This window comes from Equus asinus, chromosome 9, assembly GCF_041296235.1.
Source record: "Equus asinus isolate D_3611 breed Donkey chromosome 9, EquAss-T2T_v2, whole genome shotgun sequence".
Lineage (NCBI taxonomy): Eukaryota > Metazoa > Chordata > Mammalia > Perissodactyla > Equidae > Equus > Equus asinus.
Window position 1 is genome coordinate 60403844 of NC_091798.1, and position 27893 is coordinate 60431736.

Genomic DNA, 27893 nt, shown 5'->3' on the forward strand with positions numbered 1-27893 from the left:
GAATTTTTGTTCTCGCTGATCAAGTCCTAGGAGCGAAATGACATTCCTGCCTCTGGTATCTGATAGCGTGGGCCATGTGTCTATTTTTTTTGTTTTTAATGTGAAACATAGTTTATTGTTCAAACCCATCAATACAGTAATGCTTTTTCATTTAGACTCAGTTTCACAAGCACTTAATAGAAACCCAGAAAGAAGTTCTATTATGTAAAAATCTATATATGTATATCTATAGAAAGATATAGATACAATAGAAATATATATTTATATATGACTGGAATAAATTTAAGTATGACAACGAAAGAATTTTCTTGGCGGTCAGAAAACAGGGGCCGGGTACAGGGGGTCGGTTTGGAAGATTTTGCCGAATAAGAGTACATAAGGGCAGGAAAAAAGGTTGAACAAAGGTTTTTACAAAGCAGCGCACAGAGTAGCCCGGGACCCACCACCCAGCTCCGCGCCCCCGGCCCGCGCCCCCGCCCGCGCCCCCGCCCCGCCCTGAGCCCCGCCCCCGCCCCCGCCCCCAGCCCCGCTCCCACCCCCCTCCCAGCCCCGCTCCCGCCCGCTCCCCGCCCGCTCCCCGGCCCCGCCCCGCTCCCCGGCCCCGCCCCCAGCCCCGCTCCCAGCCGCGCTCCCGCCCACTCCCCGCCCGCTCCCCGGCCCCGCCCCGCTCCCCGGCCCCGCCCCGCTCCCCGGCCCCGCCCACACCCCGCCCGCTCCCCGGCCCAGCCCTGCATCCCGGCGGAACCCGGTGGAGCCGCGCCGCACTGGGAACCGTCTGCAGAGTCAGGAGCTCCCTCGCCCCCGAATTCCCCAGGCCTGCGTGGCCGCGGCAGCCCAAGCCGGTCAGCGAGGAAAGATGGCCGCCCTGACGACGGTCGTGGTGGCGGCGGCGGCCACCGCTGTAGCCGGGGCTGTGGCGGGGGCGGGCGCGACCCCCGGGACCGGCGTGGGAGCAGCGCCTGTGCCGCAACAGGTAAACCGAGGAGGGCTGGGAGCCTCTCTGGTGGCTGGCGTGGGCCTGAGGGGGCTGCAGGTCCCGGAGGCGGGACGGGGCCCCCGCCCTCGCTGAACAGGTGTCTTCTGCAGCGCGGCCCCGGGAGGCGGGAGGCGCGGGGTTAGCCTCCCTTTGCTCGCGGCCTGGCGCACGCCGGGCGTTGCGCTTTGTTCTCTTGTGCATTAAGCTGCTCTTGTAGAGCCACGTCCATGTGGTTTTGGAATCAAGAAAAACCTGGGTGGAAACCTGGCCCTGCCGCTTTCTAGCGTGTGATAGGAACATACTTATCCTCTGGGCGACTCAGTTTCTTCTCTGAAAATTGGAGCTAATAATATGCACCTTCTCGAGCCGTGGACATCTGTCTGGGAAGCCCCTGGGACAATGCTTGGTTGGAGAGGGATTCAGTGCCCAGTAACTGGTGGCTGATGTATTGCACCTGCGCTGGGAACACAAAGAGGAATCCAATATGGGATGGTCCGAGGCAGATGAGTTCCCAGAGATCCTCTTAGGACCCCTTTCTCCGCAGTAAGAACCAGAGGATCCCTCAAAGAGAATTGTTGGATCCAGTGGCTGAAGGCAAAGATCTTGACTCCTCTCATTCTCTCACAGACCACACCCAAGGCATGGGCAATTCCTGCCTGTTCTGCCTTCAGGATAAATCCAGAATCCCACTGTTCTCACTGTCTCCAGTGCTGCTGCCCTTGTCCACACTGTCATTTCTCCACTGGCTGAAATACTTTTCTGATTGGTTTCTATTCTTTCACTCTTTCCTTCCCAAAGTATTCTCAACACCCAGGGCAATTCAGTCTAATAATGACACTCTTCTGCTCAGAACCCTCAGAGTAAACCCGACGTATTTACCATGGTTTTCAGGGTGTATGAGCTGCCCCCACCACGGCCCTCTCACCTCTTCTCCAGTCCTCTGCAACCATACCAGCTTCGTGGTCCCTCAGACATGCCAAGGACTCTCCTACCTCATATATCTTTGCAATTGCGATAGCTTTGCAATTGCTATTCCCTCTGCTTGGAATGCTCTTCCCTCATGGTCCCATGGCTAGCACTGTCACTGCCTTCAGATATCTTTGTTCAAATGCCATCAGCTCAATGATCCTTTCCATGACCTCCCCAAACTGAATCCCCTTTTCCAGCACACCGTGTTCCCTTTTCCGGTTTTATTTTTCTCCATAGTGCTTATTACCATGTAATATATTACCTATTTTTTTATTGTCTTTCTCCACCTGCCGCTGCCCCCCACCATGGGAATGTAAGCTCTATGAGGGCAGAAACTACTGGAAGTTTTACTCACAACTGCATTCCCAGTTCCAAGAACTGTGCCTGTTTAGTTCATAGTAGGAACATCGCAGACATGCACTGAATATTTGTGGGTCACTCCAAACCTGAAGGAAGGCTGTTGTGAGCTGAGGACAGGTTCCATGTTTTTCTTCCTCTAAGAAAATATAGTGATTTTCTGTCTTTACTTGTATAAGTTCAGGAAATTCCACTTCAGGCCAATTTTCTCACACATCGTCTGTAATTCTCTTTATTATTCTAATTCTGGCCCAAATGTCTCAGGGAAAAAAAAATATAAAATATATAAAGACACACATAAAATATTTTTAAGTAACTTAAGAATATATTTTTGAATGTATGATCCTAGTAGTTTAGCCATCTTGCTGGCTTTCTCCATACAACCTTTCTGGCTTACTCTAGTTCACAGTGACTTGTTCTCTAGATTCTTGTAACCATGTTTTACCTCCTGGTTTACATTTCTCACAAGCTGCCTAATGTTATTGATGCAGACTTGTATCACTCCTCTATGGTGATTCTCAGAGGTTTGCCTTTCCAGGGGTTGGATCAGAATCACCTGTGGAGCTGGTTCAACTGTTTTATCAGTTCCCTACATTGAGCAACATCTGGAGACATTTTTGGATGTCATGACATTGTGGGGAGGGGTGGGGCAAAGGTGTGCTATTAGCATCTAGTGGGCAAAGGCCAAAGGACAGCCCCCTACACCAAAAAGTATCTGGTCCAAAATGTCAGTAGTACTGAAGTTGAGCCCCCCGCTTCATCTTCTCTTACTGCCTTAGGGAAGACGGAGCCTCGTAGTTGACAATCATAGCAGTAATGCGGTAGAATTCCTCGAGGGTGTTTGGGCTTTAAGACAGAATTGTAACCGTTGCTGTACCATATTATGAGATTTTCAAGTTGAACTGTGATATCCCTCTTTGTACTTCTGTCACATGCTGCACACATGCCTAAACACTCAGATTCTACAGCCTAACACTGAACTCGAATATTTGTCATATGATTCAATCAATGAGTGTTCCTATTGACTGTAACAGTGAAACCAACTAATATTTTCTTGAGAAGAGATAATTTTCCTGATGACATTCTCATGATGTTAGAGATGCCCACCAAAATATCTAAAATTCCTGTGTTAGTCTGCTGTCCATAACAAAATACTACAGACGAGGGCTTAAACAACAGAAAATTTTTTTTACAGTTCTGGATGGGAGAAGGTGGTGTCAGAATTGATTTCTGGTGTGACCTTTCTTCTTGGCTTGTAGATGGCCACCTTCTTGTGTGTCCTCATGTGGCCTTTCCTCTGTGCCTGTGCAGAGAGAGAGAGAGCTCTCTGGTGTTGCTTCCTCTTCTTATAAAGATACCAGTCCTATTAGATTAGGACCCCACTTTTATGACCTCATTTAACCTTAATTACATCTTAAAGGCCCCATCTCCAGATATAGTCACAAAAAGGGTTAGGGCTTCAACACACAAATTTTGGGGGAACATAATTCAATCCATAACAGTTCCCTTAAATTATTTTGGAGTAATTATCTTTGAAGTTTTCAAATGATTTTTTATTGTGTTTTATTCTACAACCTCCTTAGGATGTGAAATCTCATAAATTTCTTACCTATTATGAAAAGTAATAATACCTTATCTATGTACCTTTTTAATATTTGTATATTATTTGTTCATTATCCCCCCCCCATTGCTTTTCAAGACTGGAGATGACAAATCTCTTTACCCTCCTCTCAAATGCCACTTTCTTGTTGATCATTTTAATTGTTGAATTATTACTGTTTTGAAGTATTCCTAACAGATCACACTAGGTATGTCCTCGTTTTGTACGAGGATAGGGCTGTGTCTTCTGTTTTGTTTTATTTCTGTTGACCTTCCCTGTGATGGCCTAAATTTTATGGCCTGTGGCTGCCTGGAGTAGTCCTTGAGTAATAACTACATTCCTTCTCTGACTTTAAATGAATTTCCTCTAGAAGATCATGCACATGTGTAGGGCTCTGTCTTTGTCCAAGTGTGGTAGGCTGAATAATGGCCCCCCAAGGATGTTCATGTTCTGATCCCCAGCACCTCTGACTATGTGACCTTACATGGCAAAAGGGACTTTGCAGATGTGATTAAATAAAGGGTCTTGAGACAGGGAGTTATCCTGGATTAGCTGGGTGGAACTAATTATTCACAAAGGTCATTATAAGAGGAAGGCAGAAGGATCAGAGCCAGTAATAGAAGATGTGACAATGGAAGCAGGAGGATGGAGTGATGTGAAGAAGGGACTATCAGCCATGGAATGAAGGAAACCTCTAAAAGCTGGAAAAAGTAAGGAAGTAGATTCTCCCCTGAAGCCCCCAGAAGGAATGCAGTCCTGCCGACACCTTAATTTTAGACTCGACCACCAGAACTGTAAGAGAATAAATTTGCATTGTTTAACCCTGTAAGTTTATGGTAAACTAATTTGTGGTAAGTTTGTTACAGTAGCAATAGGAAACTAATATATAAGACCAGAGAAGGCCCTAAGTCCTCATCTTTGGCTGAACTTGAAGGTCTGTGCAAGCAGGAAGTGAAGGCTAAGGTTGAATTGTAAACTACCTGCCTGAGTATTGAAGGTGTGTCCCAGCATGCACACAGACCCCCTCAGCAAAGGCCGGGAGACTCACTGGTTCAAGGCATCCAAGAAAATTTCTGACCAACCAAATGATAACTAAGGTAACTAAGCAGAGATTTCAGTGCTGTAGAAACGAAGAATACAGACTTTACAGAATTGGTTCAGGAAAGTGCCTAAACAAACAGCAACAACAGCAAACCTTGGGGATGGGAAAGAATCTCATTTTCAGAATTACCACATTCTATTTTTTAAAATAGGTTTTTAACAAAAAAAAATTGTGAGACATGCAAAGAAACAAGAAACTGTGGTCCACACATAGGAGAATTTTTTTTTAAGCAGTGAAAGAAACTGTCCCTAAGGAAGACTAGATGTTGGTTATAATAGACAAAGATTTTAAACCAGCTGTTTTAAATACATTCAAAAAACTAAAAGAAATCATGGCTAAGGAACTAAAAGAAAGTATGAGAATGATGTCTTACCAAAGAAAAAATGTCTATAAAGAGATTACAATTATAAAGAAGAAGAAAATGAAAATTCTGGAGTTAAAAAGTACGAGAACTCAAATGAAAAATTCACTGGAGGGCCTCAACACCAGATTTGAGCTGGCAGAAGAAAGAATCAGCAAACTTGAAGCTAGGTCAATTCAGATTATCTACAGTGAGGAACAGAAAGAAAAAAAGAATGAAGAAAAATGAACCAGAGCCTCAGAGTCCTGTGAGAAACCATCAAGCATTATGCATAATGAGAATCTCAAGAGAGGAGAGAGAAATGGGCAAAAAAAAAAAAAAAAGAAAAAAATTTCAAGAAATAATGGCTGAAAACTTCCCAAGTTTGATGAAAAATATTAATCTACACATTGTTAGAGCTCAGTGAATTCTAAGTAGAATAAACTCAGAGATCCATACCTAGACACATCATAATCAAACTATTGAAAGACAGAGACAAAAAGAAAATCTTAAAAGTACTGAAAGAGAAGCAACTCAAGACATACAAAGGATCCTCAATAAGATTAACAGCTGATTCTTATCAGAAACCTTGGATTCCAGAAGGCAGTGGGATGACATAGTCAAAGAGCTGAAAGAAAAGGACTCTCAAACAATTCTATGTCCAGCAAAATTATTCTCTAAAAATGGAGAAATTAAGACATTCCCAGATAAACAAAACTATGAGAATTCATTGCCAGCAGTTCTGCCTTAGAAGAAATATTAAAGGAAGTCCTTCAAGCTTAAATAAAAAGACACTAGACAGTAGTTCAAATCCACATGAAGGATAATGTGAATAATATGACTAAAGAGTACTGGTAAAGGTAAATATAGGGGTAAATATAAAAACTAGTATAAATGTATTTTTTTGTTCATAACACACTTTTTTCAGAAAATAGAAGAGGGAACACTTCTCAACTCATTTGATAAGACCAGTATTACCCTGATATCAAAATCAGACAAAGACATCATAAGAAAGAAAATATCAGACCAGTATCTCTCATGAATACAGATGCAAAAATTCTCAACAAAATAGTAGCAAACCAAATCTAACAACATATGCAAAGGATTGTACACCATGATCAATTGGGACTATTCCAGACTTGCAGGGTTGGTTCAACATATGAAAATCAATCAATATAATAGAAAATATTAATAGAATAAAGGACAAAAACCACATGATCATCTTAATAGATGTAGAAATATTGATTGACAAAATCCAACACCATTTCATGATTAAAATATTCAATAAACTAGCAATATAAGGGAACTCCTCAACCTGATAAAGCTATCTATGAAATGCCCACAGCTAACATAATACGTAATGATGAACAATGAAAAGCTTTCCCCATGAGATCAGGAACAAGACAAGAATTCCACTCTCACCACTTTATTCACTGGAGATTCTAGCCAAGGCAATTAGGCATGAAAAACAAACAAAAAGCATCCAGATGGAAAAGAAGTAGTAAAATTATCCTTATTTGCAGGTAGCATGATTTTGTATATATTAAAGAATCCACAAAAAAACTACTAGAGCTAATAAGTTCAACTACTAGAGCTAATAAGTTCAGCAGGATTGCAGGATACAAGAGCAACATACAAAAATCACTTATACTTCTTTATGCTGGCAATGGACAATCCAAAAATGAAATTAAGAAAATAATTCCATTTACAATGGTATCATAGAATAGAGTACATAGGAATGACTGACTTTAACAAAAAGGTACAACGCTTATACTCAGAAAACACCGCGGGCTGGCTCTGTGGCCGAGTGGTTAAGTTCGTGCGCTCCGCTGCGACAGCCCAGGGTTTGGATCCTGGGCGTGGACATGGCACCACTCGTCAGGCCATTTTGAGGCAGCGTCCCACATCCCACAACTAGAAGGACCTGCAACTAAGATATACAAATATGTACGGAGGGGTTTGGGGAGATAAAGCAGAAAAAAAAAAAGATTGGCAACAGTTGTTAGCCCAGGTGCCAATCTTTAAAAACAAAAGAAAAAAAAAAACAAAACTCTGAAACATAATTTAAAGAAATTAAAGAAGACTTACATTAGTGGACATTTTGTGTTTATGAGTATGAAGACTTAGTATTAAGATGGCCATACTCCCAAAATTGATTTACATATCCAGTGCAGTCCCCATCAAAAGCTCAGCTGCCTTTTTTTTTGCAGAAATTGACAAGCTTATCCTAAAATTCATATGGAACATGCAAGGGACCCAAAATAGCCACAGCAATCTTGAAGAACAAAGTTGGAGGACTCACAGTCTTCTTAATTCTAAAGCTTCTTCCAAACTACAGTAATCAACAGTGTGGTACTGGCATAAGGATAGACATATAGATCAGTTAAAGTTAAGAGGTAAACTCTTATAGGTATAAGCAATTGATTTTCTATGGGTGCCAAGATAATTCAGTAAGGAAAGAATAGTCTTTTCAACAAATGGTGTTGAGACAACTCCATATCCACAAACAAAAGAGAGATTGGACTTTTACCACATACCATGCACAAAAATTAACTCAAAATGGTTAAAACACCTAAATGTAAGAGATAAAAATATAAAAGTTTTAGAAGAAAATAGGTGGGAGTCTTCATGACCTTTGGTTAGATGATGGTTTCTTTTATATACACCTAATGCACAAGCAACCAAAGATAAAATAGATAAATTGGACTTTACCAAAATTGAAAACTTTTGTGTTTCAAAGGGCATTATCAAAAAAAGTGAAAAGACACTTGACGAGAATGTAAAATTGTGCAGCCAATGTGGAAAACAGTTTGGCAATTCTTCAAATAGTTAAAAACTTTTGTGCTTTGAAGGACGTTATCAAGAAAGTGAAAAGACAACTCAGAGAATGGGGGAAAATATTTGCAAATCATATACCTGATAAGGGACTTATATCCAGAATATATAAAGAATGCTTCCAACTCAACAATAAAAAGATGACCCAATTTTACAAATGGGAAAGTAAAAAATAGAGTTACCTTATGATCCAGAAATTCCACTGCAAGGTATATGCCCAAGAGAATTGAAAACATATATTCTTACTAAAATTTGTACAGAAATGTTCATAGCAGCATTATTCATATTGGCCAAATAGTGGAAATAAGCCAGTTGTTCATCAGCTGATGAATGGCTAAACAAAATGTGGTAGATCCATATAATAGAACATTATTTGGCCATAGAAAGGAATGAAGTACAGATGCATGGTACAAACGGATGAATCTTGAAAACATGCTAATTGAAACATGCACACACAAAAGGCTACATATTGTGTGATCCCATTTATATTAATTGTCCAGAACAGGCAAAGCCATAGTCAAAAATAGATTAATGATTGCCAAACGCTGGGGGGAAGAGGGTTGGGGAGTGACTACTAATGGATACTTAGGGTATTAATGGGTTTCTTTCTGGCATGATGAAAATATTCTGGAGTTAGATAATGGTGATGGTTGCACAAATTTGTGAATGTACTTAAAGCCATAGCTGTACATTTTAAATGGATACATTTTATGGTATGTGAATGATATCTCAATTAAAAAAATATTTCCTAAAGTCATTACTTTATTCTTGCTTGCTCCTAGAAATGTAAAGCCTCGTTTCCTTTTTCCCTCATCTCGCACGTTAGTCTGTCAGCAATTCCTCTTCGTTATACCTCCAAAATGTATTTAGTCGTCTTCTTTTAATCTGCACCGTCACCCGTAGTCCTAGACACTATCCTTCCTTGTCTGTGTGGCTAAACCAGCTACCTCACTGATCCTTCTGCTTCCAGTCTTGCCTCACCTCCTCCCCCACCTCTCACCAATTTATTCTCCAAATAGTATCCAGAAAGATTTTGTTAAAAAATTAAATATACTGTGGCATTCTCCTGCTCAAAAACCTTTAGTAAAATTCAGACTCCCTAAGTGACTTAAAATGCCAGTGTGGTATGCCGGGTACCTACCTCTCTGCTCTCATCTCCTACCAAGCTCCCCACCTTTACTAATCGCACGTCACAATTGCCCTTCCTCTCTTCCTCTGCTTGAACTAGCCAAGGTCTTTCCTGCTCTAGAGCTTTTGCACGTGCTGGTCTCTCTGCCTGGGACAGCTTTCCTACTGCTTTTGGCACGGCTGGCTCCGTTCTTCCTTAAACATCAACCCCTTGAATAGAACTTCTGTGACCATTCTGACTGCAAAAACAACCCTTTACCCCATTGTCTCCATCCATTTTATTATTGAGTATAAATGTATTTTTGTTTTCTATGCAGAGTGATGGATGTTTTGGTACTTCAGGTGGAATTCGTCCTTTTCAGCTTCAAAACTGGAAGCAGAAAGTTAGTCGGACTAAGAAAGCAGAATTTATACGTACAGCAGAAAAATTTAAAAATCAGTAAGTATAAGAACACTATCTTCAAATAGTATTACTAGCCATTTTATTAAGAACAATGTAAAGTTAATTCTACTCCACCCAGTCCAACCCCACATTAAGTTACAAAATTCTAACCACTAGCCTTTCACATACAAAACAAGAGAAAGGTAGGAAGTGTGAAATAGATGATAGATAATAGACTATTTAATATAAAATTAATTTTTATTTATTTTTACCATTTGAATCAGTATAGTTCAAGGGTAATGAAACAGTAGTAACTCAAATAAGTACTCAAGTAGTAATCAAATAAGAAATTGAATACATTTTTCACTTAGCAAGGTAAGCATTTAGTAAATATTTTTGAATGAGTGAATAGTGAAAAGTCTGTACTCTCCAGTTATTTTTTTGAAACGGACTTTTAAGTGGTTTCCCTCCCCTTGGTCTCTGCCCCTTTCAGAACCCTCCTGCACATTACGACTAGACTAACTGAAAAGTTGCCATTTGTTTTAATTTTTAGTGTTTATGTATTTTTTCTTTAAATAACCAGTGATTTTTATTGTGTTCAATGCCCTCAGCAGCACCATGATATAAATATTCTGAAGAATGATAAAATAATTAGAACTCAGAGCACCCAACCTTACCCTATAGTGGAGAGCTTTATAAAAAACACTGCTTTGAACTTATACAGTATCAATTTGCTAAAGAACCAAGAGAACAGGAGTCTTTTGTAAGAAATGGTCTCTGGACCAGAATTAGTGGCAATTGTTGGTTTAGAAATTCTACCAATAAAAAAGTATATTGTTTGAATTTTGAAAAGTGATACCATCCTATGCTTTTATCATGTATGCATATGTACTATACTACCATACTATAGCTTTGAGAGGTTGAATTTTCACTGCATTTATATAATATTTGTATTTTTAATACTCAGAATTTGAGAAAATACAATTTTATTTTCTTTGATTTCCAAAATGCATTTCCTTAGATAGCATTGGACTCTGAGTTAGGGGTGCTGGTTTATCTTTCTCTCTAGAGAGGGTAATCTACCAAGCAGTGAATGTCCATATAGATATAAACCAGTAGATTATGCCAGTTCAGATACCTCGTCTACCAGTATGTGTTGGTTTTACAGCTCTGTTTAGGCTTTCTGCATCTGTTAGAAGGTTTTAGAAAAACTCGTGGGAAAATAAGTGTTAGAAAAATCCATTGGATGAGCGTTTCTAGAGCCAGCTCCAATAGTCTAGCAGTTAAAGTTTGGCGCACTCCACTTCAATGGCCCAGGTTCAGTTCCTGGGCGTGGATCCACACCACTTGACTGTCAGTAGCCATGCTGTGGGTGTGGCTGACATAGAAGAACCAGAAGAATTTACAGCCATACACAACTATGTACTGGGGCTTTGCAGGGATAGAGGGGGCAGGGAGGAAGATTGGCAACAGATGTTAGCTTAGGGTAAATCTTCCCCTGCAAAAAAAAAAAGAGTGTTTCTATCCAACAGTTCTCATGGATACAAAGAAAAAAAAACAATGTGTAATATAATTCTGTTTTATTTTCAGAGTAGGTAATACATTCACATGATTCAAAAATCAGTGCATATCAGGGGACACAGTGGAAGGTCTCTGTTTTACCCCTGACCCCAGCCACCTACTTCCCCTCCTCAGACAACCACTATTTTTAGTTTCTTGTGTATCCTTCTACAGATATTTTATGTGCTTATAAGGAGACAAAAATACATATTGAGATTTTTCCTTTCTTATATAAATGATGGTATACTGTACACACTGTTCTGCACCTTGTTTTGTTTTGTTTTAACTTAAGAGCGTATCTTAGATACCAAGAAATTTTGATTTTTGTCAGGCATGATGATGGCATTATAATGTAATGTAAGTCAAATATCCATAATCTCTAGAGATACAAACTGAAGTATGTTGGGGTGAAATTACATAATGTAGTGGGTTTACTTTAAAATACTTACGTAAAAAAAAAAAAAGGAAAAGAAAGAGACAAACCAAGAGAGGGGAAAGTATCGCATCAGTGATGTGAGAGACATATCATATGAGGGTGTACGAGGTGGGTCAATTTATTATTCTCTACTTTTGGGTATGTCTAACCTTTTCATGTAAAACTTTTGTTACAAAAAGAGTATATCTTGGAGATCTTTCCCTGTCAGTACATAAAACACAGTACCACTGCCTTGTGTTCCAGTGTATGAATGTACCATAATTCATTTGACCTGCCTCTTAGTGATGGACATTTAGGTTATATTCAGTCTTTTGTTTTAACAAACAGTCCTGCAGTTAATTGCATTATCCACATAGGTCCACATCATCTTGCATATGTGTGAGTGTATCTTTAGGTAAAATTCCTAGAAGTAAAAATGCTGGGTCAAAGGTATATGAATTTTCAGATATGATAAATATTGCTAAATTGTCCTGCATAGGCAATTTGAAATTCCACCAGCAATTTATGAGAGGACCTATTTTTCCCACAGTTTTGTCAACAGAATATATTATTTAAACTTGTGACTTTTTGCCAATCTGATAGGTGTACAGTGTTGCCATGGAATAATTCTAGTTTGCATTTCTCCTATTATGAGTGAGGTTGAGCATCTTTTCATATGCTTGGCAATTTGTCTCCATCAGTATGTTTTGAATGTCTTTATAGGTTAATATTTCTAAGCCAGGAATGGCAAAACATAACTTACTTACTGTCACAGCATATCCTGTGTCCATGGCAGATATTTTGATCATAGTAATTTCCCCCACCTGCAACCAGAGCCTAGATTGGCTTCCCAGTCCTCAGCACAGGACTCCAGTAGCCATCCTGCTCCATTAGAGCTGACCTGTAGACTGAAGTCTATTTGACATCCCTGTTCTTCCCATTGCTTCTTCTCCCAAACATACCTCCTGATTATGATCCCCTCAGCCTTTGGGGCAGCCAGGTAAGACCTGAGATAGTCTCATCTGTTTACCCTAATGCACCTTATAAATATTAAAATTTTCTCTATGTGTGGCAAAATGAAAAAGATTGGGAAGCTCTGCCTTAGATGGTTGTCCTTCAGGTTGTATGAAATTAAGTCAATGGCCAGAGACACTCTATCACTCACTAAATCCAGGATTAGTGGAGAAGAATTCATATTAATTTCTACTTTCTGGGAGTAAGACAACAGGTTTTGAAAAATAAATTTCTAAGTCCAACCAAAAAGTTTCTTGATAGTATTTGTTTTGTTTTACCCGAGGGCTCAATCCAACAATTAGAACTCCTTACTGGTAGAGGGACTAAATCCAACGAACGAAAATGAGACAAAAGAAGCTTTGAAGTAAATGTAGACAATATCCCTTAAATATCCTAAAATGCCTTACTTCATAGATTGTTTATCACTCAAAGTTTTAGTTTTATTAGCAATATTAATAACTTGCATTTCCATAGTACATTTTTACTGTGTAAAGATCCCTCACATATATTATCTCATATAAGGTTAATGACAGCCCCTTTAGGTAGTGGAAAGCCGTTACTACTCCTTTTAGTGATAAGGCAGTTCACACCAGGAGAGGTTAATATCATTCACTTTTTAGTGATGAGGTGGTTCACACCAAGAGAGGTCAAATGTCCGGACTCAGGTTACAAAGTTAACGGTATCTATTGAAAGCAGCCATCAGCAGTGGTGGCCATTTTCAGGCCACAGTGAGATTGAGTTGGAGTCAATAGCCAAATAGGTATTGTATTTTCAAAGCAAGCCTGTGACTGCATTTTCCTGAACTAACATTTTGTAATTTAAATAACAATTCACATTATTTGTGATTTTACTTGAACTCTTTTCTGGCTACTATTTTGACTCCGTAGCCTTATCAATCCAAGTAATTATATTTTGACTCCTTATTTGAATTAATCCAGCTATAAAGTACTGATTATTATGAGTGTCTTCATATTTTAAACAATTAAAAATATATTTAAATCATATTTATACCATTTGTTTCTTTCCTTAAAGAGTTATTAACGTAGAAAAAGATAAACACAGTCATTTCTACAACCAAAAGAGTGACTTCAGAATTGAGCATGGTATGCTGGAAGAATTGGAAAATAAGTTGATTAACAGCAGGAAAGCAGAAAGTAAGTTGAGTTCACGATGAACAAAAACTGTTGAGTGATATAAAGGTGGAGTTTTACCCTGTGCTTGTCTTTGTGCATTGACTGTGTTATATTCTCTGTCAGGATTCTTCCCATGTGGTAATAAGTTTGTCTTCCTATGTGTATTTCTTATAATTTAATAGGAAAAAGAGGGTTTTGTTTTCTGGTTGACAAACCAATGAATCTATTAAAATTTTGTAAAATAAAGGGAAATTGATTCCTGGGCTCTCTGACCTTAGCTCATCACCCTGGTATTGTTGACCGAGACCTGGACTAAGTGAACATCAACAGATTTAGAACCTATACGTAGTAGTAATGTGAAGTGGTAAAGTCACATAATTGCTTAAACCTGAGTTTACTTGTCTGTGATATAAAACCTACCATTTCTACCTCAGGAGAGCTGTCCTGTGCAGCCCATGAGATAATATATGAGAAAGTGCCTTATCGATTATACAGCAAATATGTTCTTTTGTTTGTTATGAATATCAATCATTGTTAATAGTGTACTAAATATTGGCCTTAAAGAAGAACTGTGCAAGAATACCTTGTTTTATCGTAGAGTAGATTTTATATGTTGTAAAATCTTTGTTTTAATTAAAAATTGCTTAGCTTTGCTTAAAGGAAAAATAATGGTTATCAACTAAGCTTTATAAAATATTAAGACTTATATAGAGAAATTATACTGCTAACGGTAATCCATTATAGCCAATTAAAAGAAATTCTTAAATCTTTTTCTTTCAGAATATGAGATTGCACTATTTTTAAAAGTCGTCTTTTGTCAGGTAGTGACAAGAATCTATCTCCCTCTTCTGTTGGAATGACACCAAGACCTAATATAAAAACCGAATTTCTAGTTCTCCTCTTTGATTCTTAGAGAAATTTAAACATCCCTAGTTTAATGTTTCCTTTTTTTTTTTTGAGGAAGAAAAGCCCTGAGCTAACATCTGCCACCAATCCTCCTCTTTTTTTGCTGAGGAAGACTGGCCCTGAGCTAAGATCCGTGCCCATCTTCTCCTATTTCATATGTGGGATACCTGCCACAGCATGGCTTGACAAGCAGTGCATAGGTCTCCACCTGGGATCTGAACCGGTGAACCCTGGGCTGCCAAAGCAGAACGTGTGAACTTAACTCCTGCACCACCGGGCTGGCCCTTAATACTTCTTAATTTCGCTCAGTTCTTTTGTAGACAGTTGAGAGGCTGATCTTTCTATCATGCCGTTAAGTACAGTGTCTCCATTCTGTGCATTTTAAGATACCTGGTATTCTCTTTTTTAAGGCAACTTTAATTTTATCTTTTTATTTCCCTTTGTTCAGTGATTTTTGCCTCTCTTTATTCACACTTTGTTATTCACACACTCTCAGAGAAGAAGGAATGCACTGTCTTAGTATAAGGAGACACAAGTTTCCCCTTCCCGTATTACAGCTCAGAAATAGTAAATACCTTTTCCTTGCCTTAAATCTCATGCCACAGTTTTAGCCCACATTTATGTAATATGGTACTTAAATGGTTTGCCTATACAAAGTGGCGGTTCGAAATGAATAAATAAAAGATAATTTGCCCTACAGTGGTTATCACTGTAGCTGAGGAAACTGTGGCAAAAACAAAACAATAACAAACACTTTTTTAATTACTTAACTTTACTAGAGAAGTTTCTTGAGCTAAAATCCAACAGTAAGTAAGACCCTATAAAATATGTTGGATATAGTTTCTGCTTTTATGGAACTCTTGAATTTTAATAAAAAATGGAACAAACCAAAGTCATATATATATAATTGAGATTTGTTTTGGATATTAGCACTGGCTCCAGGCCCATAGGTAAATATTTTAAAAGATAATTGCTTTTGGGCTGGCCCCGTGGCCGAGTGGTTAAGTTCGCGCGCTCCGCTGCAGGCGGCCCAGTGTTTCGTTGGTTCAAATCCTGGGCGCGGACATGGCACTGCTCATCAGACCACGCTGAGGCAGCGTCCCACATGCCACAACTAGAAGGACCCACAACAAAGAATATACAACTATGTACCGGGGGGCTTTGGGGAGAAAAAGGGAAAAAATAAAATCTTTAAAAAAAAAAAAAAAAGATAATTGCTTTTAAGGACTTTTGGACAGAGCTGTTTGGTGCTTTAGGCTCATTTGTGAAAAAGTTGCAAAAAATAACAGGAAGGAGGTGCATACATAAAGAACCCAAAGATGATAAAATAATAATATTACTATTATATGAATATATATATGTATGAAGTGAATATATGATGTTGGCCTAATCATTTAAATAAATATTAAAGTAAGATTATTACTTCAGAAAGAAAATAGGGGAGAAGAATCCAGTTTTTCTGCTGCTGATACAGCACACTTGGAAATGTCTTTGAGACCCTCCTCTGGTTTTGAGGCTTTTATTGCGGGCCTAACATTTTACTTCAGGCTGGTCCTTTGGTTGAGCTGGGCAGCCTGTAGCATAGATACCACTACATGGCACCTGTGACACCTCCTCCATGCTGTGACAGTGACACCAGAGGGTATCACCAGTCCCTGTCTCAGAGGATGTGGTTAGATGCAATTAATTCTCATTAGGAAATTTGTCAGTATTCATAGAATTAATATTCGTTGGACAGTTTTAGTACCCCAACAATAGAGTTGAGGTCTATTTCAAATTCTTTTTCCATAAATTTTAACAAATTAAAAAGAAAAGAAAAAACTGTTAAAGAACAAAACACGACAAAGCCTAAGCTACTGATCCATGTATTTAAAACAGTGTCCAATAACTCAATCTCCACAGAGTTAAAAAAAAAGGAGAGACATTTCCTTGTTACAGGTTATAGTAAGATTTAACCCATTGTGCTTTTAAATATTGGAGGAAATGGAGAGAAGCTTTATTTAGAGCAAAGCTACTTGAGATGTCCAGGCTGTTTTGACACTTACAAATCACCATCTTTTGTTCGTTGTTTAATTGCTCTTGACTGTCTTTTACTAAGTGATGGTGATCAGTCTTATGTGTAGAATCCTGTATTGTAACTATGTTTGTCACAGAATTATTTTAAAGTGCATACTTCTTCCACATAGGAGCAAAAATCCAGCAACAATTGGCCAAAATACATAACAATGTAAAGAAACTTCAGCATCAGTTAAAAGATGTGAAGCCTACACCTGATTGTAAGTGAATTTAGATTGCATATTCTTTCTTATGAATTCGTATTTTCCCTTGTTTGTTAGAAAAATTTATACTTTTCTAATAAGAAATTTTTCTATTTGGCATTAATGGAGCTAAACCCTACTTTATTGGTTAGGGGTTAATAAGGATGCATTGGAGAACTGTAATACCTGATTTTTATGTAGTTCTTTTAATCTTTAAAATGCTGTCAAATCCTTACAGATCAGAGTAGGCAGAACAGATATTGGTGTCGTTTAGAGGACAGAGAATCTGTGGTGTGGAAAGATTCAGATTCAGCTAATGAAGATGGAAAGAAACTGATTTCTTGATTCTTAGCCTAGTGCTTTTCCTATCATTTGCTTTTGGAAATAATTGCCTTTCGGAGGCATTTCGAATACGTAAGGAAAGGGTTAGATTAAATAGTCTTGGGGCAAATACTAGTCATTTGTGAAAACAAAATTGTATCCCTACCTCTCTACTTACACCAACATTCATTCCTGAAGGATCAAAGCAATATAGTGAGGAGCTCAAGATGTATGGACTTAAGAGTCAGACAGATGTTCGGTCAAATCCTTGATCTGTCAGTTATGTGGTTTTAGGCAAGTTACTTGATCTCCCTGAGCTTTCACTTCCTCAGCTCTGAAATGGAGAGAATCGTAGGGTTGGGGAGATGAAGTGCGACAGTGCACATAAAGCACTTGTGCAGTGCTTATAACATAGTGAGCACGAAAAATGGTAAGTTCAATATAATTATTATTTATTAAATTAATACACGAAATCATAAAAATGCTAGAAGAGAACATGGGTTAATATTCTTATAATTGTATTATAGTTTATAAGAATGACAAAGATCAGAAACTGAAAAGACAAAAGTGGACATAATTGACTTTTTAAAAAAAACTTAAACTCATAAGCAAAGTCGAAAGACAATTTAGGAAAATATTAGCAATATATGTGTAACTTAAAAAGCTAATATCCATAATATACAATGAGTGCCTACAAATTACAGCAACAAAGGTAAATAACCTAATAAAAAAACAGGCACAGATTATAAGTTGCACATTATACTAAAAGCAATACAAAACATATGAAAAAAGTGCTCAGGCTTGTTAATGATCACAAAAATGTCAATTAAATCAATAACAATAGGGGCCAGCCTGGTGGCACAGTGGTTAGGTTTGCACATTCCACTTTGGCGGCCCGGGGTTCACCAGTTTGGATCCCAGGTGCAGACATGGTACTGCTTGGCAGGCTATGCTATGGCAGGCGTCCCGCATATAAAGTAGAGGAAGATGGGCACAGATGTTAGCTCAGGGCCAGTCTTCCTCAGCAAAAGGAGGAGGATTGGCAACAGATGTTAGCTCAGGGCTAATCTTCCTCAAAAAAAAAAAGACAATAAATGTTTGCCTTTTATTTTGGAAAAGTGCAAAGTACATGGAAAGGGGCTCTCTCAGGAGCTGTGGGTTGGTAGAGCCTCTTTGAAAGACAATGTGACAGTAAGTAACATACTGTAAAAAGTAGGCGTACTGGGTTTTTTTGCTGAGGAAGATTTGCCCTGAGCTAACATCTGTGCCAATCTTTATTGTACGTGGGTTGCTGCCACAGCATGGCCACCGACAAGTGGTGTAGGTATGCTCCGAACCAAACCCAGGCCACCAAAGCAGAGCATGCCAAACTTAACCACTAGGCAACAGGGCCAGCCCCAATAGGCATACTTTTTTATGTAGCATTTCAAGATTTATCAATTATCCTCTAAAAATATTTGAGCATACAAAACATATATGCAAAGATATTTACTACAGGATTGCATCTATTTTAAAGGTTAATCAATTGAAGATTCAATTAAATGAATTATGGTAGATTTAGATAATGAAATATTATATAGCCGTAAATAGAATGAGATAGCCATAATATGTATTGATGTGGAAAGTTAACCACTTTTTTTTTACCACAACATTTTATAAACTAAAAACTGCTTGTCACAAAACAGTATGTGTAGTATGAAACATTTTTTTGTAAAACATAATATTAATATTTAATAATATGTGTGTGTGGGAAAATATCTGTCATCAGAAAAAAATTGCAATCCTAAAAATTAGCTTTATAAAAGCACAATTTTCATATGCTTTAGGTTAAGTAATGTTCTTAAATTAAGGGAACATTCCATTTTTTCCTGTTATTTCATTCTTAGTCATACTGAAATAGGACATAACATAATTTTTCCATCTTTTTTTTTTTACAGTTGTTGAAAAGCTCAGAGAAATGATGGAAGAAATTGAAAATGCAATTAACACTTTTAAGGAAGAGCAGAGGTTGATGTATGTTTTAAACTCATTTTAAATATAAAATTAGTGACCTTTATTTTTCAATAATTCTCCACTGGGTTATTGTATACGAACCATTTTATTGTTAGGTATTTAATATTAGTCTTACACAAAAGCATTATAATACCTCTCTTCTTTTGTTTTAGGTTTTAGACTGCTTTTCATGTTGAAAGAGAATTTTTGCTTATATTTGGACAACATAAAAATCCCAAATAAGAATGTGAAAGATTGTTTTTTTCTCTGAGGAAACTCTTTTAAGCCTTAGATTTATAAAGGTTAATAATTTTAAGTGGAGAAGAAGACATGAAAAGAGTCAAGAATAATTAAGTTTGAGGGGGAAAATGAAGGGTTAATATGGATTGGTTGGTATCTTTTTATTCAAATTTTATTTTTAAAATTTTAGATATGAAGAGCTCATTAAAGAAGAAAAAACAACTGATAATGAGTTGAGTGCCATATCAAGAAAAATTGACACATGGGCTATGGGTAATTCAGAGACAGAGAAAGCTTTCAGAGCAACGTCAAGCAAAGTTCCTGCAGACAAAGTAACACCAAGTACTCTTCCAGAAGAAGTGGTAGATTTTGAAAAATTCCTCCAGCAAACAGGAGGGCGGCAAGGGGGCTGGGATGATTATGATCACCAGAACTTTGTAAAGGTGAGAAACAAACATAAAGGGAAGCCAACATTTATGGGAGAAGTTCTGGAACACCTTCCTGGAAGAACACAGGATGAAGTTCAACAGCATGAGAAATGGTATCAAAAATTTCTGGCCCTAGAAGAAAGAAAAAAAGAGGTAATAATAATTATAATAGCTCTTGTTTCTTGTATATTTCTGTGCTCCAGGCACTGTGCTAAACTCTTTAACATGTATCAGTAACTTTACAACAACCCTATGAGATATGTTTATAGTATTTTCCTCCCGTCTTATAAAGGTGAAACTGAGGCATTGGGAAATTAAGTAATTTTACCCAACTAGTGGAAGTACAGTTGGATTTCCTTGAGGCCAAACATTTCTACCCCAAGAAATGATACAATGGGTTAGAAAACTTCTGATTGTGGGCAAAAACCCTCTGTGTCCACCAGAAATGTGGAAAATCCAGATCTATTCAGGCTTTTGATAAAAGTCATCTTACCAGCAAAGGCCACATTGTTTTCAGTAGAAAATAAAGAGGCAGTAAGAAAGAACTCTGGGACTCTTAAAAGTTTTTTTGAGTTTTGGAACCTGTCTCATTGCTTATTTTAAAAGACTCAAAATTTTGGCTACCCCAGAGAAAGGAGTAACTCCTTAATTGTAGCAAATACCTAAGAAGTTCCATTTTCACAAAAATATTCTGGCTTTGGTTTAGATCAGGACTTCTCAACCTTGGCACTGTTGACTATTTGGGCTCGCTAGTTCTTTGCCGTAGGCGCTGTCAGCAGCAGCATAGATGGTCAGCAGCATCCCTGGCCTCCACTCACTAGATGCCAGTAACACCACCTTAGTTGTGATTATAAAAATGTGTGTAGACATTGCCAAATGTCCCCTGGAGGGCAAAAACTGCCCCTGGTTGAGAACTCTGGGTTTAGATAGTCTAAGTCTGAGTCACTTTTTTGTAGACCTCAGCTATGATAAACTTCAACTCGCTTGGTTTTACAACAAAGATATGACTGTACAACAGATGATATACCTAAGGAATATTAAAGAAATTAAGAAATTAAATGCTGATTAAACAAATACTGATTCCACATTTAGTCTAAAGTTTTAGAGGAAATAGCTGAGGTTTGTTGTTTGTTCCCTCTGAAATAAGTTGAATGTGGAAAGATTGACATTTAGGACTTTAAGAAAAATTTTTGAAACATAAGTCGATTTTGAAAACTCAAAACAACAAGCTATTAAGAATTATTGAGGCTTTTTTCCCAGGATACTGAAACATGCGGTCCCTGGACCAGCAAAATCAGCATCACTTGGGAACTTGTTAGAACTTACCAAGCCCCAACCCCAGACCTAATGTGAACTCTGGGAGTGGGCCCAGCAAGCTGCTTTAACAAGTCCCCCCGCTTATTCTGTTACAAGCCAGAGTTTGAGAACCAACACTCTAGGGCAAAGGAACAGCCACAGTGCTTCTTGTAATGGAGGTAAACCACCCGGGTTCTGGCTTACTCTTCTTGTCCCAACCAGTCTACTTCCTGATGTTTGATGATTGATTGGATGTAGCGGTGAGGTAGGAGGAGATGTGAAAGTGGAGGTGCCATTTACTGAAGTAGGACATGTTGGAGGAGAAGAGGAAAATTTGGGGGAAAGCATCGGGAATGTAGTTTTAAATCTATTGAGTTTAAGATGTTGTGTAGGAAATTTACCATTTTTGTCTCCTACTTCCTTTAATATGTCCTATGTTTTGCCTAAATGAAGACGCTTATTTTCAGACATGCCCTGAACTCTCTGGCCTGACTGCCCTTGCTTATCTTATTCTCATTTTCTGGAACCTCCATTTTTTCTTTCCCCCTCCACTGCCAGCCTGTCAAAATCTGTCCAGATCAGATGCTGCTTCCTGCTTGCCCACTCAAACATAAGCAGTCCCCCTCAGAATTTCACTAATACTCTGTTTATACCTCTTTTATGATGTGCTGTGGCGCATTCTGTATTCTAGTATTGATGCACACATCTTACCTCACCTGGAGCAGTGCCACTCAAACTTGCTCCATGGACTGGATGTTACTTTGCAAACTGTTACTGGTCTTCAGTGAGGTAAAGTGATCATACAAGAATCAGCTAACCAGTAAGCACACTGTTTAGTTCAGGTGACTGTTTTTTTCATAGAAGACTTTCTCGTTGAAGAAAGCAGTACGTTGATTTACATTCTGGCACAAATTCCTGCTATTGTTGTGCACTAGCACTTTGAGTAGCATTGTACTAGATGGCATCTGGTATAGTTTTAAGCATCTGTGGTTCCTATCACATTACCTTGCATATAGTACACATACCATAAGGATTTATTTAATGAGCGAATGATATACCATGAGGAAAATGAAGAAACGGTTTCTTGACGTGAGGAGAAAGCAATTCAGTGGATGTATCCTTTATGGCATAGAGAGGCTGCTAGAATTTTAAATAATCTTTACATACCTATATGTAAAGCTATGGAGTTATTTTAACTTTTTGTTTACACTATGAAGCACTGTGTGCCAGACACTGACTCATTTCGTCTTTGAGATGTACTACCTACCACTTTTACAAATGAGCAAAATAGGGACAGAGAAATTTAGTGACTCATCCAGGGTCGAACTTAGTAAGTGGCAAAGCCGTGATTTGGTCCCAAATAGCCAGCCTAGCTTCACAGCCCATGCTCTCAACCACCCTACTTTTAATTCCTTTTCTGGTATTTGACTCAAGAAAGGTTGCCCCAAAAGTGCTCTAAGCCTAGAAAGAGGATTTAGAAGCAGAAGTGAGGTGATCAGAAGAAAGCAATATTTCCCATGAACACAAATGAAGGAGGTGAAGGGGAAGAGGACACTTCATGAGGTGCAGTCCTTGTGAACCTGCAGATTAAGAGGAACGCCAAACGAATAAACCATCATTCACTGGTTCAAAAGATACGTTAATTTTTTTAAAGCAGAAGTAGAAAAAAATTGCATTTGTTTTTTAAAAAACGTACTTTAAAAGCTAAGCAGCCAGCATCCTGCAATCAATATTCTTTCTAGAAAGATGGATTTGAGGGTGTATTTTAAAGTGCTTTTGGTTGTTAAAAATATTTTTCTCTTGCTATCTTGTTTTAATCATTTAGTCTATTCAGAATTGGAAAACCAAAAAGCAGCAAAAAAAGGAGGAAATTTTCAAGTTAAAAGAAAAGGCAGAGAACATACCTATGCTTTTTCATAATAAACAAGAAAATAATCAAAAGCAAAAAGAAGAACAAAGAAAGAAGCAGAAATTGGCAGTTGAAGCTTGGAAAAAACAGAAAAGTATAGAAATGTCAATGAAATATGCTTCCCAGTTAAAAGAAGAGGAAGAGAAAGAGAAGAAGCAGCAGAAAGAGCGCCAGCGCCAGTTTAAGCTAAAATTACTACTAGAAAGTTACACCCAGCAGAAGAAAGAACAGGAAGAATTTTTGAGACTTGAAAAGGAGATAAGGGAAAAGACAGAAAAGGCAGAAAAAAGGAAAACTGCTGCTGAGGAAATTTCCAGGTTTCAAGAAAGAGTGAGTAAATATGTTTCCTAAATAATTTTTCAGTGTTACACGTAGAGGTATTATTTCCAGATTCAATTCAGCAAAAATTAATTGAGTGCTTTTTATATATTGGGCCTGTACCTAGCATTAGTGTATCAAAATGAGTGAGGCATGCTCCCTCATTTCTAGTGGATTCTGGCCTAGTGGGAAAGATAGTTGTACAGGTGGGAGATTTCAGCATAACGTGGTAAGTGGGCTGGTGATTGAGGTGTGGACAGAGAACTTTAAGAGGTGGATACGCAGGGAGGGAAGCCTACCATAGCTAGAGTGTCAGACAGAAGGTGATACTTGAGTTGAGTCTGGAAGGAGAAGAAAAGGGAAGGAAAGGAGGATCCTTCCTAGCAGAGGGAATAGCATAATTGGCTGCTTGGAGGAGTATAACAGTGTGGTTTGTGGGGGAAACTATACACACTTCAGTGTTCTTAGGGCATCGAGTGGAGGAGGAGAGCCAGCAGTAGACAAGGCTGGAAAGGCAGCCATAGGCCAGGCCATGACTGTCTTGTCTTCTCTGCCAAACTGGCTGGTTCTGCCCCACTAGTGATTTGCTTCCTTGTTCACTGTCCATCTCCCCACCATAATGTCAGCTCCATGAGGGCAGAGGTTTTGTCCTTTTTGTTCATTCTTGTACTCTAGGGTCTGGTACATTGTAGATCCTCAATGTATACTTAAGGGAATCAAAGTTACTGCTGAGAGGTAGGATGTAGGTGATTTTAAACAAATATATACAAGAAAAATGCTAATCAAAGAAAGGTTACAATCTGCTTATCAAAGTGGAATTCAGTCCAAAAAGTATTGAAAAAGACAAGAAAGGGTATTTAAAATGAAAAAGGGTGCAAATGAGATATAACTGTTATGAATATAATTGTTATGAATTGTTATGTGCATCAAAATACATAGCAGCAACACTTACAAACAAAAAATAAGGGAAATACAAAGAAAAATAATAGACAAAAACACATTAATGGAATTTTTCTTAGTCCATATGTAAAAATATCCCTAAATAACAAAAGATCTCATGCCTCCCCACCCCACAAAGGGGCAAGCACGTCACAGAATAAAATACGTAGAAAAAAGAAAACCTATAAAACAAAATATAATACAAGAGATCTAAAATCAGACATATCTGTGTTGGTAAGTGAAAATGGGCTTACTTCAACTATTAAAAGGAGTTTTAGATTACACTGTATAATAAATCAAGATACACGTAAAAGAAGGTGATTCAGAAAGAACCTGCATGTATTACATCTATCTTCAGAAAAAATAAAGCTCTTAGCCTTTGTTGGAAAAGGTTAATATTGAAAGAGTATTGATATGTAAAGTAATTTAATTTTACTTGCAAGCAACTAAACTTTGAAACAAATTCTAATTAATTTTACTTTCTTAATGTTACCTTTTCTTATTGGTATATGTTTTTTAGGATTTACATAAACTTGAATTGAAAATTCTGGATAGACAGTCAAAGGAAGATGAAAAGGCAGAAAAACAAAGAAGACTGGCAAAATTAAAGGAAAAGGTACTCTGTACTGACATTAATTTATTTTTATTGTTATTATCCTAATTCCTTGATTTGTAAGGATACAAACATAAAATCCATTTTCTTTATATCCAGCTTTATTTCTGTATCATCTCCTTTAAATTTCATCCTTCATGTATTTACATATTATGAAGCATAGCTTAGTAAAATTTAAGCAACTGTCGTTTAAATTCTACCATTCCACATTATAAGCGCCTCATTTTCTTTTACCCTAAATTACTTCTGTCTTCTTACTCTTCATTTTCTTCTTTATTCTTCCTCTATGAGCCTCTATTTTGGACCTTTGGCAGCTATGAGTATCTCTTAATCTCACTGGTAATCCTCACAACTAAAGATGTTGGTGACTCTCATGGATAAAACAAAAGACTTACTGGTGGTTATCCATCCTAAATTGATTGCCTGGCTATATCACTATCCTACTTTGCTGCATTACATTTCCCTCATAATAGAAATAGAAAAAAAATAGAACAACAATACAATAGAATAAAATAATTTAAGTGGAAAAAATAAACTAAGTTTAAAACAGATTGATATAGTCTCAAGTTTATTTTAGTTATGTGAGCACAATTAGTTTACTGAAGAGGTTATTAACAGTTTTATTTCTGTTTAGCTAATATTAAGTATATTTCTTAAAACTGCTTTCTGTTACTAAGGATCTTACTCACTAGTACCAACTGAATAGTTCATATAAATTAACTGGCACTCATTGTACTTCTGGTTACAGGTTGAAAACAATGTCAGTAGAGATCCCTCTAGACTTTACAGACCTACCAAAGGTTGGGAAGAACGGACCAAAAAGATAGGACCAACAGGCTCTGGGCCACTTCTGCATATCCCACATAGGTAAAAAGGACTTAGAATGAGTGTTCACTTTATAATAATTTAATAACTCTGTGTTTATATTTTATGTAGTTCTGTATGTATATTATATTTTACAATAAAAAGTTGATAAAGCAAATCTGTATACATTTTTTAATGTTAACATTTAATCAGTTAGGATTTTTTTAAAATTTCCCATATATTTATAATCGCTCTTCTCTTCTTCTCCTTAGGGCTATTCCAAACTGGAGACAAGGAGTTTAAAAAGAATACGAGATAATGAAATTGGTGTTCAGTTGATAAGAATGTTAGCATGTTCAGTTATACCTGGAGAGAGTAACTAACCATGTTCTTTAGCTGTCACTAGCCTCCAGACTGATTATTGTGTTCTGTGTGAATTGACAGATATCAAGGTCCATGCAGTATTGTCATTAGTATTTCCTGTTTATACTAAGAGGGTACTTAATGTGTATGTTGGCCTATTATTGATGTAAAAGTTTTTTGAATAAGTTTATGTTACAAACATTATTTCATTTAAATACTCAGAACATTTTAAAGATACTTTGTTTTTGTCATAGCATAGCAAAATAAATTGGGACAATGATAAAGTACCATTTTTTAAACCAAAATTTTGTAACAATTATAACTTGGAGGTAAATTAGTTTGAGTAACAAAAGTGTGAAGTTTCTTTTTGAGTTATGAAATACGTTAGTACTTTTTCTAAGTTAACAAATTGGTCATTTGTCAGTTACTACATTTTTGTGTAATAAATATTTTCTATTTGTTTGAAGCATGCTTTGTTTTATATAGAGAATATTTATTTTACAAATATGCTTCTCACCTCATATACACTCTATAATTTGTTGTATTGATAGAATCTTTTTGGTTTCCTTTAGCTATTTCAAACTTCCCTTCAGGCCTTCTGGATTTCACACATTTATAAAATCTTTGTGTCTTTCACATCTTCCTGGCTGATGCAGTTTTCTTTTCTGCTTCTGTTTGCCTCAAAATATGAAAATTCTCTGTTCTGAAACATCATCTGAAATGAGTTAGCTTTTGAATACTATGATTTCTCTTGGTGGCATTTAAAATGTTTTAACATTGCTAGACTAATATATTTGGTCAAAAGAGTTAATTTTTAAATTTCTAAACTTTTGTACATGAAAACACAATTTAACTTAATTTGACTCAACTTTTTATATTATAAAATCTTAGTTCCTAAATTTAATTAGTTCCCAACTTGTAGGAAATATACCATATATACAATAAATATAGGAAGCTTATTTCTTATAACATTTTAGAGTATCTTTAATTGTAATTTGATCCATTTAGGTCAAATGACTCAGTCAGAAATTTACTATAAGTAATGGTCAAAATCTTTTCTTATTTCACAGTTAATATTCGAAGTAGATGGCTTCCAAATTTTGGAAACTGAATTCTGATTGTACAATTATTGGTACAAAATGAGGGAATTAACATAAAACGTCCTTAATCAGGAATGCCCATTTTATTTGTAGTGCTTGTTCTCCATAACTTTGTTAAATGATATGAGGCAGTTTAGAAATAAAATAGAGAGCAGGACAAGGGATTTAAAACACAGCTGAACTGCTGCAAGATACAGAAAAGTAAAGATTTCTCATCTGTGGCTTTCTAACATGTTTTTTATTGTTGTTGCACACACATGCAGCTTTCAATGTCCTGCATTTAAGGTAAGTTTACTGGGTGATGTGATTCTTATGGCTTTTTGTTTATTTTTTGTTTTGCTTTTTAATAAAAGAAATGTGGAACTTTGAAGAAACCAGTCCTTCTAACTGAATCTTAAATAAATGAATTTATTTTATGAATCCTTTATATAAAGGATGTACAATAAACATAATGTCTTCAGTAACAGGCTCATAAAAGAGTTGTCAAAAAAACATTTCTTACACTGGTTTAAAAAGTATATTAACAAGATATTTAGAAAAACACTAAGGGAAAAATTTTATAAAGCACTCATAATTCCACCACCCCAGGGTAAC

General features: G+C 37.3%; 1 protein-coding gene across 1 annotated transcript; it reads left to right on the forward strand.

Moving 5' to 3' along the window:
- Window positions 1-667: 667 nt before the first annotated feature.
- On the forward strand, window positions 668-27667 carry CCDC112 (coiled-coil domain containing 112). Its single transcript, XM_044780111.2, has 10 exons — window positions 668-973; window positions 9625-9746; window positions 13712-13833; window positions 16905-16994; window positions 19235-19310; window positions 19720-20110; window positions 23079-23492; window positions 24940-25035; window positions 25781-25899; window positions 26109-27667. The coding sequence occupies exons 1-10, from the start codon at window positions 857-859 to the stop codon at window positions 26137-26139; spliced, it is 1578 nt and encodes a 525-aa protein (XP_044636046.2). The 5' UTR covers window positions 668-856; the 3' UTR covers window positions 26140-27667.
- Window positions 27668-27893: the final 226 nt, after the last annotated feature.

Excerpts from the sequence above, each read along its gene's own strand:
- CCDC112 (XM_044780111.2), top strand. The coding sequence starts at position 857 with ATGGCCGCCCTGACGACGGTCGTGGTGGCGGCGGCGGCCACCGCTGTA. Across the intron at positions 13,834-16,904 it reads TAACAGCAGGAAAGCAGAAA|GAGCAAAAATCCAGCAACAA; the intron begins GTAAGTTGAGTT and ends TCTTCCACATAG. Across the intron at positions 20,111-23,078 it reads TAGAAGAAAGAAAAAAAGAG|TCTATTCAGAATTGGAAAAC; the intron begins GTAATAATAATT and ends TTAATCATTTAG.